At 42.7% G+C, this 12,919-nt stretch overlaps 1 protein-coding gene across 3 annotated transcripts in view; it reads left to right on the top strand.

Annotated features, from left to right (window-relative positions):
• The window catches only part of pparg (peroxisome proliferator-activated receptor gamma), a 119,296-nt gene that overhangs the window by 81,302 nt on the left and 25,075 nt on the right, over positions 1-12,919 (top strand). For all 3 annotated transcript variants that reach the window (XM_078413980.1, XM_078413981.1, XM_078413982.1), the window contains exon 2: positions 12,221-12,454. In XM_078413980.1, the coding sequence (XP_078270106.1) occupies positions 12,229-12,454 (226 nt within the window). In that variant the 5' untranslated portion in view covers positions 12,221-12,228. The remainder of the gene's footprint in view (positions 1-12,220; positions 12,455-12,919) is intronic.

The following is a 12,919-nucleotide window of genomic DNA, read 5'->3' as shown; positions in this document are numbered from 1 at the left end:
ATACAGCAAATGAGTGTTCAGACCAAAGATTTTCAGACAGAAATGAAGCCTAAATGATAAATGACAGTATAGTCAACATAGACTCAAAATGCTGGAGTAACTCAGTGGAACAGGCAGCACTGTTCCTAGGACCTTATTGAAACATACAGAATAGTGAAAGGCTTGGATAGAGTGGATGTGGAGAGGATGTTTCCACTAGTGGGAGAGTCTAGAATTAGAGGCCATAGCCTCAGAATTAAAGGACGTTCTTCTAGGAAGGAGATGAGGAGAAACATATTTAGTCTGTGGGTGGTGAATCTGTGGAATTCTTTGCCGCAGAAGGCTGTGGAGGCCAAGTCAGTAGTATTTTTAAGGCATAGATAGATAGATTATTGATTAGCATAGGTGTCAGAGGTTATGGGGAGAAGGCAGACGAATGGGGTGAGGAGGGAGAGATAGATCAGCCATGATTGAATGGCGGAATTGACTAGATGGGCCGAATGGCCAAATTCTATTCCTATTCCATATGATCTTATGCCTTATTACCTTAAGATGGACTTGCTGGGCCGATAAGATCTAAATCCAATGTGTGGGAAGAAACTGCAGATGCTGGTTTAAACTGAAGGTAGACACAAAAAGCCGGAGTAGCTCAGCGGGTCAGCCAGCATCTCTGGAGAGAAGGAATGGGTGACATTTCGGGTCGGGACCTTTCTTCAGACCTTTCAGACCTCAGTCTGAAGAAGGATCCCGACCTGAAACATCACCTGTTCCTTTTCTCCAGAGATGCCGTCTGACCCGCTGAGTTACTCCAGCTTATTGTGTCCATCACTGCAAACCATTCACTCACTCCCTGGGGTGATGATGCCCCTGTGATACTTGAAATCCCCTGAAGAAAGTGATGTTTGTGTGAGAACAAAGTAGAAAGGCAAGTCATCTGAAGTAGAATGGCGGGACTGTCATATGTTGAAAGACTGGAGCGACTAGGCTTGTATACACTGGAATTTGGAAGGATGAGAGGGGATCTTATCGAAACGTATAAGATTATTAAGGGGTTGGACACGGTAGAGGCAGGAAACATGTTCCCAATGTTGGGGGAGTCCAGAACCAGGGGCCACAGTTTAAGAATAAGGGGTAGGCCATTTAGAACGGAGATGAGGAAAAACTTTTTCAGTCAGAGAGTTGTGAATCTGTGGAATTCTCTGCCTCTGAAGGCAGTGGAGGCCAATTCTCTGAATGCATTCAAGAGAGAGCTAGATGGAGCTCTTAAGGATAGTGGAGTCAGGGGGTATGGGGAGAAGGCAGGAACGGGGTACTGATTGAGAATGATCAGCCATGATCAGATTGAATGGCGGTGCTGACTCGAAGGGCCGAATGGCCTACTCCTGCACCTATTGTCTATTGTCTAAATACCATTTGTAACACTGTGTGGTCGTGTCCTTTTCATCTCAAAGTTAAATGCAAAATAATAACAACTACATTTCCATCATTTTGAATGAAAATGAACCACCTCCAATGTATATAAGTTAGTATCTTACAGAAAATAACTGGAATATAAAGTCGAATCATTTATTAAGGTTGTGTTAAAACAAATGATCCATTGACTGTGTGGTCAGTTCATTACTCTGCACTAACTGGGCCATGCTCTGCAGACAGTTAGCTAATCACAGATGTATTTTTACTTACCTTGTGATAAAATCTGATCACTGTTTCCTGTGTCTGCTTTCACATCTCTGCTTCAAAGCAGCAGTCCCAACACATATTTCACAGCACCCTCCTTTATCTGCTTGATCAATGAAAGGTTGAAATAATTTTCTCCCCAAAATTCACAACTACCTTCTCGCCCCTCTCCACTACCAAGTAGCAGATCTATCCTTGTGGGAGTGAAGAGCAAACTCACTCTCCAGTGATCGAATAGGGGCAATTCTTCATGTTCCTACTTGTTATTTAGCTAAACGAGAAGTACCATTGGAGTATTTAATTCCCAACTTTGGTCGCTTTGCAACCACACACTTATAGCACAAATTCATTTCCATATGCGCCATTAATTAACCTAGTTTGTTACGGACATGGAGTGCATTTGAACAAAGTGCTTTTTTAATTTTTCTCTTTTCAGGAATTATCCCTGTTCTGACTCTAATTACTGGGTCGGCCATTTAGGACTGAGATGAGGAAAAGCTTTTTCATCCAGAGAGTTGTGAATCTGTGGAATTCTCTACCACAGAAGGCAGTGGAGGCCAATTCACTGGATGTATTCCAAAGAGAGTTAGATTTTGCTCTTAGGGCTTACGGACTCAAGGGATATTGGGAGAAAGCAGGAACGGGATACTGATTCTGGATAATCAGCCATGATCATATTGAAAGGTGATGCTGGCTCAAAGGGCCAAATGGCCTACTCCTGCACCTATTTTCTATGTTTCCAATTAGAAGTAGGCTTTTGTGTTCACATGGTCTTTTGCTTCCTTATAGTCAGTGGTTATCAAAACCCATTCCATTATCTAACACTATAACCCTGTTAATCCTGTTTAACATTCTAAATTTATTCTCAACAGAATTTCCATCTGTCTCCATTATTTGATTTAAATCATCAGATTTGTATGAATGAAATAAAGCTCACCCTGTTCTCTAATAATAATGCCAGTATCCCTTGAATTAAAACTCATTCAATAATGTTTAAGCCTACCTTTTAATTCTCAGATCTTAGTTCAGTTTAATGTCACGTGTACTGAGGTACAGTGAAAAGCTTTTTGTTTTGTGCTGTCCAGTCAGCAGAAAGACGATACATGTGTTGGGAGTTAAGTGGCTACAGAATGTAAGGGCAACCATGAGTTGGAGACCAGGTCCAGCCTGATTCACAGAAACCTGGCCGTCTCTTAACTCTCTTTAGTTAGTTAGTTTTGTTTATTGCCACGTGTACAGAGGTACAATGAAAAGCTTTTGTTGCGTGCTAACCAGTCAGCGGAATACATGATTACCATCGATCCATTTACATTGTATAGATACATGATAAGTGAATAACGTTCAGTGCAAGGTAAAGCCAGCAAAGTCCAATCAAGGATAGTCCAAGGGCCACCAAAGAGGTAGACAGTACTTCAGCACTGATCTCTGGTTGTGGTAGGATGGTTCAGTTGCCTCATAACAGTTGGGAAGAAACTGTCCCTGAATCTGGAGTTGTGCGTTTTCACACTTCTATACATTATGCCTGATGGGAGAGGGGAGAAGAGGGAGTGGCCAGGTTGCGACTCGTCCTTGATTACGCGGCTGGCCTTGCCGAGGCAGCGTGAGGTGTAAATGGAGTCAATGGAAGGGAGGTTGGTTTGTGCGATGGTCTGGGCTGCGTCCACAATTTGCTGCAATTCCTTGCGGTCTTGGATGGAGCTGATCCCAAACCAAGCCATGGTGCATCCTGATAAAATGCTTTCTGTGGTGCATCTGTAGAAGCTGCTGAGAGTTGTAGGGGACATGCCAAACTTCCGAAGCCTTCTGAGGAAGTAGAGGTGTTGGTGTGCTTTCTTGGTCCAGGAGATCCAGGAGAAATAGTAAAACAGGTGCAGTTCAGAATTTACTATCACAGATGCAGAAGACAGAATCTATTCCCCTCGTTACACTTCTTTGTCACGACCCTATTCCTCTCCAGTTTGAATGTCCCCTGATATAATATTGGTGTAGTCAGTTTCCACATCATTTCTGCCTTCCCCTCTCAGACAGGGAGAATGGGCTGCTAGGACTGTGTGCATGAAGACTAAATGGAAACCCCTGAAGCTATCTTCTGAAATGCCATACATGCCTCATGTTTAATAACACCCTTCCTGGCCCACTTGGTGTCCACTTTGGCAGTATTTAATCTAAGTAATGTAATTTCTGCCAAGGCCAGAATATGCAGGTAACCTGAAGTAAAAACACAACATGGATGAAAAACTAGCCCTCTATTTTTCATGATTTGTATCAAACTAACTATTCTTATGAACCTCAATTTAAACTCTGCACATTCTTTCATCCAGTAAGAATGATGCTGCAGCTTGTCTCGTTCACATGAGACCGACCTTCTGGATAGAGAATTAGAATGTTCTCGGTTAACAATGACAGTAAATTCAAATGCAAAAGCCCACAACGTATCTGTTGTAAATGCACGTTTAATAAACAGAATGCGTCTTTTGTTCACTCCTGACCGCAAAAAAAAACTTTGTTTCTGTATTCAAAGAATGTAAGAACAGTAACAGGTCCTATGGTGTACAGTGTATGTGCCAAACATCAGGTCAAATTAAACTAATCTCCTTTGCCTGCGTGTAATCCATATCCCCCCATTCACTGCATACCAGTCTGAAAGCCTCTTTCATGTCACGCCTCATCTCAGCATCCACCACCATCCAGGCTGGCAGTGTATTCCAGGCTCCCACCACACTGGGCGTGCAGCGTAGGTTTACTAAGTTAATTCCCGGAATGGCGGGACTGTCATATGTTGAAAGACTGGAGCGACTAGGCTTGTATACACTGGAATTTAGAAGGATGAGAGGGGATCTTATCGAAACGTATAAGATTATTAAGGGGTTGGACACATTAGAGGCCGGAAACATGTTCCCAATGTTGGGGGAGTCCAGAACCAGGGGCCACAGTTTAAGAATAAGGGGTAGGCCGTTTAGAACGGAGATGAGGAAAAACTTTTTCAGTCAGAGAGTTGTGAATCTGTGGAATTCTCTGCCTCAGAAGGCAGTGGAGGCCAATTCTCTGAATGCATTCAAGAGAGAGCTAGATAGAGCTCTTAAGGATAGTGGAGTCAGGGGGTATGCGGAGAAGGCAGGAACGGGGTACTGATTGAGAATGATCAGCCATGATCACATTGAATGGCGGTGCTGGCTCGAAGGGCCGAATGGCCTACTCCTGCACCTATTGTCTATTGGCCACACTCTATGTAAAAAAAAACGCCCAGCACATCCTCTTTTAAACTTCCCCCCTCCCCTCCACTGACCTTAAAGGTATGCCCTCTAGACTTTGACATTTCCACTCTGGGAAAAAAGGTTCTGCCTCTCTACTCTATCTATGCCGCTCAAACTTCTATAAACCTCTGTCCGATTTCCCCTCAACCCCTGATGTTCCAGCTGCATGGTGGCGCAGCGGTAGAGTTGCTGCCTTACAGCGAATGCAGCGCTGGAGACTCAGGTTCGATCCTGACTACGGGCGCCGTCTGTAAGGAGTTTGTACGTTCTCCCCGTGACCTGTGTGGGTTTTCTCCGAGACCTTTGGTTTCCTCCCACACTTCAAAGACGTACAGGTATGTGGGTTAATTGGCTGGGCAAATGTAAAAATTATCCCTAGGGTGTAGGATAGTGTTAATGTGCGGGGATCGCTGGGCGGCGCGGACCCGGTGGGCCGAAGGGCCTGTTTCCGCGCTGTATCTCTAAATACAATCCAAATTTGTTCAACCTCCCCTTATTGACAATGCCACCTAATGCAGGCAGCATTCAGGTCCTATGCACCCGCTCCAAAGCCCCCTCATTCTTGTTGCAATGGGAAGACTAAAAATGCACACAATACTTCAGATGCAGTATAATTAAAGTTTTGTAAAGCTGCAGCATGACTTCCTGACTCATAGTGCGTACTCAATGCCCCATCTGATGAGTGCCAGCATAACAAATGCTTCATTCCATCAAAATCTACTAGTTTCTGCAGTTTCAGGGAAGTATGGACTTGCACCTACAGATCCCTCTGTACACAAAAGGAAGGGAAGAAAGACTGACGTAGCAAAGTGGTAAAAGCAAGGAATAACATGTCTGCAAATATCTGATGAGTTCAAGTATTTAAACATGCAATTGATGATTAATATGAAAGTAATTCTACCAAAACGTGACCGATATTTGCTCGTAATAATCTCTAACATGGGCTACTCTTCAAAAAATAACTTTTTTTTTCAACAGTGAGCATTAATAGACAATAGACAATAGGTGCAGGAGGAGGCCATTCGGCCCTTCGAGCCAGCACCGCCATTCAATGTGATCATGGCTGATCATTCTCAATCAGTACCCCGTTCCTGCCTTCTCCCCATACCCTCTGACTCCGCTATCCTTAAGAGCTCTATCTAGCTCTCTCTTGAATGCATTCAGAGAATTGGCCTCCACTGCCTTCTGAGGCAGAGAATTCCACAGATTCACAACTCTCTGACTGAAAATGTTTTTCCTCATCCCAGTTCTAAATGGCCTACCCCTTATTCTTAAACTGTGGCCCCTGGTTCTGGACTCCCCCAACATTGGGAACATGTTTCCTGCCTCTAACGTGTCCAACCCCTTAATAATCTTATACGTTTCGATAAGATCTCCTCTCATCCTTCTAAATTCCAGTGTATATAAGCCTAGTCGCTCCAGTCATTCAACATATGATAGTCCCGCCATTCCGGGAATTAGCTTAATGTTCAGTAGCTTCCTGTCATTCTGTTACTGAGTTGTTAATGAATGAATCAAAACATGCCCACTTCACAAGCACCCGTAGGGTACATTATCTAGTGATTCTCGGACTTTGGGAACCAGCTGACATAGCTTGATCTGCATTTTGCTTCACTATCTTTTTTTTATAAAACATGACTGGAAACTGGAAGGGTAATGGAGGAAGAATCCAACACAAAAAAAAGGCAATCTTTGGCGCAGGGGGAAAGAGTTGCTGCCTTACAGCCCTTGCAGCGCTGGAGACCCGGTTCAATCCTGACCACGGGTGCTGTCTGTACGGAGTTTGTAACTTCTCACCGTGACCGCATGGGTTTTCTCTGAGATCTTCAGTTTCCTCCCACACTCCAAAGATGTACAGGTTTCTACGTTATTTGGCTTGGTATAATTGTAAATTGTCCCTAGTGTGTGTGGGATAGTGTTAATGTGCAGGGATCGCTGGTCGGTGCGGAATCGGTGGGCCGAAGGGCCTATTTCCGCGCAGTATCTCTAAACTAAACTAATCACTCCTTAGAACTGCTGTTATACAGATCAGAAATTAGGTTTGCATTACAAAATTAAAATTTAGATGTTTAAAAATAGTAGTGGTTCAAAATAATCTACGCCTTTCTTCCTACGACCAAAATGCAAGACTCCACACTTTGCCACACTATATCCCATCTGCCACTTCTCTGCCCACTCTCCCAACCTGTCCAAGTCCTTCTGCAGAGTCCCTGCTTTCTCTACACTACCTGCCCCTCCACCTATTTTCGTATCATCCGCAAACTTTGCCACAAAGCCTTCAATCTCCTCGTCCAAATCATTAATATACAACATGAAGAGTAGCGGCCCCAGCACCAAGCCCTGCGGAACTCCGCTAGTCACTGGCAGCCAACCGGAAAAAGCCCCCTTTATTGCCACTCTTTGTCTTCTGCCATCCAGCCAACCTGCTGCCCATGCTAGTATCTGCCCTTTGACACCGAGGGCTCTCATCTTCCTAAGCAGCCTAATGTGTGGCACCTTTCTGAAAAACTAAGTAAACAACATCTACTGACTCTCCTATGTTTGTCCTGCTATTTACTTCTTCAAAGAATTCCAGCAAATTTATCAAGCAAAACCTCCCCTTCACTAAGCCATGCTGACTTTGGCCTATTTTATCGTGAACTTCTAAGTACTCCGTAACCTCATCCTTTATAATGGACTGTAAAATCTTACCAACCACCAAAGTCAGACTATCCGGCCTATAGTTCCCACTATTCTGCCTTGCTCCCTTTTTGTGCAGCGGGGTAATATTGGCAAATTTCTAATAATCCTGGACCACTCCTGACTCGAGTGATTCCTGAAGTATTACTATCAATACCTCCACAATCTCGAATCACAATCTTCATGAGCTAATCCCATTTACCTGCAAATGGCCCATATCCCTTTCAACCTTTATTACGCTTGCACCTGTAAATGCCCTTAAATCCTCTAATTGTACTTCCCTTACCACTTTCTCTGGCATCTCCTTGCATACACCCACCACCATCTGTGTGGAAAAACTTGCCTCTCAGCTCCCCTTTATATATTTCCCCTCTCGCCTTAAAACATTACCTTAGTTTTAAACTCCTCTACCCTGGGACGTGACGATCCATCTTGATTTTTGAAATAAAATATTGCTGGAATTATACAACTTGTCAAAATGTTCATTCAGTTTCAGTTTTATTTCACAGCCATGTCTGATCCTGACAGGGAGGATGTTATATGCCTTTGAAAGATGGTAATATCTTCACAGAACCAAAACAGTTGTAACTTATCTTGACTATTACATAACTGGACATTAATGGGATACTGAACTTATACTACAGGGGTCTCAACAAATAATCTGGAGGCATTTAAAAATCCAAGAAACCAAATGAGCAATTTAGATCCAATTAAATAAACCTGCTGCAAAATGTACTCTCTGACTTCTAATATCTACAATGACAAAAAGAATGGGCATTGCCAAGTTCCCCTGCAAGCTGCAAGTCATCTGTAATTGGAAATAAACTAATGCTGCTTCTTAAAGGTTGCTTCAACATCCTGGAATTTCTTTGATGCCAATACAGTTAGATTGCCTTTACCAACAAGACCTTATTGGTTTATTGGTAGACTTTATTAGAGCAAGGCATTTGACAAGGTTCCACATGGTAAGCTGGGAGGTTAGATCGCATCGAGTCCAAGTAGGGCTAGAAGACTGGAAAGAAAATTGGCTTTGTGGAAGGAAGCGGAGAGTAATGGTGGAAGGTTGTTTTTCGGACTGTAGGCTTGTGACCAGTGGAGTGCCTCAAGGTTTGGTATTGGGCCCATTGTTGTTTCTCATCTATGTCAATGATGTGGATGAGAACATACAAGGCATAATTAGTAAGTTTGCAGATGAGACTAAAGTATTGTAGATAGTGAAGATAGTTGTCAAAAATTGCAGCAGGATCTTGATCGGCTGGGCAGGTGGTCTGAGGAATGTTTGATGGAGTTTAATACAGAGAAGAGGGACGTGTTGCATTTTGAGAAGTCTAACAAGCACAGGACCTACACGGTGAATGTCAGGGCTCTGAAGAGTGTTTAGTTTAGAGATACAGCGCGGAAACAGGCCCTTCGGCCCACCGGGTCCGCACCGACCAGCGATCCCCGCACATTAACACCATCCTACACCCACTAGGGACAATTTTGACATTTACCAAGCCAATTAACCTACAAACCTGCACGTCTTTGGAGTGTGGGAGGAAACTGAAGATATCGGGGAAAATCCACGCAGGTCACGGGGAGAACGTACAAACTCCGTACAGACAGCACCCGTAGTCGGGATTAAGGGAGAGGTTGAGCAGGCTAGGACTATTCCTTGGAGCGCAGGAGGATGAGGGGTGATCTTATAGAGGTGTATAAAATCATGAGAAGAATAGATCAGGAAACTTCACAGAGTTATTCAGAGTAGGGAAATCAAGGTCCAGTGGACACAGGTTTAAGGTGAGGGGTGAGAGATTTAATAGGAATCTGAGAGGCAATTTTTTTACACAGAGGGTGGTAGGTGTGCGGAACGAGAGGTACTATCACAACATTTAAAAAAACATTTGGACAGGTACATGGAGAGGATAGGTTTAGAGGGATTTGGGCCAACGAGGGCAGGTGGAACCAGTGTAGATGGGGCATGATGGTCGGGCATGGGCAAGTTGGGCCGAAGGGCCTGTTTCCATGCTGTATGACTCTAATTCTATGGTTCAAGAAAGGTACCCGGCACCATCCTCTCAAAGGTACAATTTGGCCAAACATCAGTGAAAAACGAGTTAAATATTTCCGAGGATGATTTGCAACCTGGAGGGGAACTTGATTGTGGTGGTGTTCATGTGTTTCTGCATAGTTTTGCCAATGTAGGTGGCAGAAGTTGTATAGTTGGGATGTGCCGTTGAACTAAGTTGGCATGCTGGTGCAACGTATCTTAGATACCGCAGCTGAAAAAGCCTGGTGGTGAAGAGAGGGAAAGTTTAAAATGGTGGACTGATTCAAGTTTGCTGAGTCGCGTTGAATTTTTTAAAAATCCAATTTTATTAAGTTGCTCACTTCAGGTTTTCCTAAAGCATGTTCCGATTCATATCTTGGTGCTTACCCGAATTTTCAGACATTAATTTTAAGTGGTGGTATTATACAACGTTACAGTTTAAATGTATTTACTGTATTTGAAGTCAATCCACTTTGGAGACCTAAAGTACCTAATTTCATCATGGAACAAATTTACATTGTTAATTTATGTAAGCGCATTAAGTTAAAACAATTTTTTTTTTGCTTCAATCGTTTTGGGTGGCAGTCTGCAAATGTGAAGGGTAGGCAGTTGACAGCACTTTCTGAAGTTTGTTCTTGGTTCAGGAACAAAATGGCAGCTGCCTGAAGTCCTATAAGGAAATTTCAATGCCTGAAAGTTATGCTGATGGGATGTAGTGAGACAAAGGAATTTAACAGAGTTTAACTCCATAGATTGTAAAAATCTGTCAATGGAAAACATATCTGTTGGAAATGTGATCACTGAATACTTCAATTTTGTAAAGTTTGCATCTATAGCTGTTTTTGGCTGTATCATTATTACACAATATTTTTACATGCTTTAAATCATGTTATTGTTGTACACTTCTATGCTGAAGGAGCATAATTTATAAGGCATGCATTGTGCAATCCTTAGAGCTGATTGCGGCAATGAGGAAATCATTATTTGCACGAGATTTTAAGATAACGTATTAACAGCTGGCTGCACAATTTTCTGCAATTGATACTGGAGAAAATATGTTTTTATATTTGAAACACTAATTGGGAAAATCTAACCACATAATCATTCCAATGTGAAGATATGTACTTTTAAATGTATTCAAGAATTTACTTACATTTGGCTAATTTTGAAGAAAGCACTGATTGCCTGATAATTTATTAATGTAGATGCACGAGCCATTTTTAAAAAAATCCACAGATAAGAGAAGAAATTGATATTTTTGCCCCCTTTGTGCCAAAGCACATCTGAGGTAAAATAGGAATGAAAAAAATAGAGTCTAGACAGGTGGACAGATTCTTTTTGCAAAACTCAGTTGGCTTGTTCGACATGGTACAGAAGCAGTACTTCTGAAAGATTAAAGGCCGATATTTCACATGCTTCTTGAACAGTTTCTTAGCAGTTACAATGCTGATTTTATCTAATCTGCTTTTGCAGCAGTTTTGCTCTGTAGTAAATGATGCAACAGAATGTTACAAGTGTGTAAGGGCAGAAATTAGTCTGAATTTTCAAAGCTGCCAACTAGTGCAAGGACCGAGAGGTGTAGGAATAAATCGATTAGTGGGCATAATTTGAATGAATGAATGAATGAATAAGTTTATCGGCCAAGTATGTACACATACAAGGAATTTGTCTTGGTGCTCCGCTCGCAAGTAACAACACGACATACGGTAAACAATTAAGAATAAAACATAAAACATTAAAAGATTAAAAGATTAAGAATAAAACTTGATAGTTTAAACATGTGAATGAAATAAAATACCAGAGCAAAAAGAGGCTACAGCCTTTTGGTTATTGAGTAGAGCTACTGCTCGTGGGAAAAGCTTTTATGTCTGGCTGTGGCTGCTTTGACAGTCCGGAGTCGCCTTTAAGAGGGAAGTGCTTCAAAGAGTTTGTGGCCAGGGTGAGGAGTGGTCAGAGATGATCTTGCCCACTCGCTTCCTGGCCCTTTGGGAGGGCTGACATCACAGGTCTTTATATGCAGCGTGCTCTATACTGTATAGAGTTTTTGAACTGAAGAAAGACACAAATTGCTGGAGTAACTCAAGCGGGACAGGCAGCATCTCTGGATAGAAGGAATGGGTGACGTTTCGGTTTGATTTTTGAACTAGCTGCTTTGCTAGCTGCATCCATCGGTTAAGTATGGGTAGACGTAGCTGTGGTACTTGAAAAGCAAGGAGTTGGGCAGTGGTAGGAAGTGGGTAACTGCTGGAGGTCTGGGTCAGGGGAACACGCCAGCTCTTTCATAGACAGTTTCAGACTGCAGAAGGGTCTCGACCCAGAATGTCACCCATTCCTTCTATCCAGAGATGCTGCCTGTCCCGCTGAGACACTTCAGCGTTAGATTTTGTGTCTATCTTCGCAGTGAAACATGGGATAATTTACCAAATTTTAAGAGTAATTCTCCTCCTTCAATATGCTGTACATCAGTTGAAATATTTTACCTCATACTCTAAGTTAAATGTCATTTTTTCTGTTGCATTACTGACTGGACTAGTTTGGGTTACACAAGAATCCAAGCAGGATTCCATTAAAATAATTCTCCTTTCTCTTTTTTTCCCCCCAGAATAACGAATGGTGGACACACAATTACCTTTATGGCCCATCAGCTTTGCTATGGGTACAATGGACCTGTCGGGCCTTGGCAACCATCCTCATTCCTTTGATGTGAAACCCTTTGCCACTGTGGACTTCTCCAGTGGTTCTCCAGTTCATTATGAGGACCATTCAGCGACCTCTTTAAGAATTGATGAGGCGTCCTCACACTATAAATATGATGACATATTTCAGGACTACCAAAGTAAGCTTCATTTTTATTTTATTTTTTGCTGCAATGCGAATGAAAACTAGCTATTTAATAGTTTTTAATTTCCTTAAAGTATTGAGTAACAGCACTTGACTTCATGTTGTAAATAGTGAGCATGTAAGCAAAGGCGAAGGTATTTATTCACAAAATGCTGGAGTAACTCAGCAGGTCAGGCAGCATCTCAGGAGAGAAGGAATGGGTGACGTTTCGGGTCAAGACCCTTCTTCATATTTCGCTTGGGCAGTTTACACCCCAGCGGTATGAACATTGACTTCTCTAAATTCAGATAGTTCCTCTGTCCCTCTCTTTCCCCTCCCTCTTCCCAGTTCTCCCACCGTCTTCCTGCCTCCAACTACATCCTATCTTTGTCCCCTTCTCCTGACATCAGACTGAAGAAGGGTCTCGACCCGAAACGTCACCCATTCCTTCTCTCCTGAGATGCTGCCCGACCTGCTGAGT

This window comes from Rhinoraja longicauda, chromosome 17 (genome assembly GCF_053455715.1).
Source record: "Rhinoraja longicauda isolate Sanriku21f chromosome 17, sRhiLon1.1, whole genome shotgun sequence".
NCBI lineage: Eukaryota > Metazoa > Chordata > Chondrichthyes > Rajiformes > Arhynchobatidae > Rhinoraja > Rhinoraja longicauda.
The sequence above is the reverse complement of the archived record's forward strand: the minus strand, read 5'-3'. Positions and strand labels throughout refer to the sequence as shown.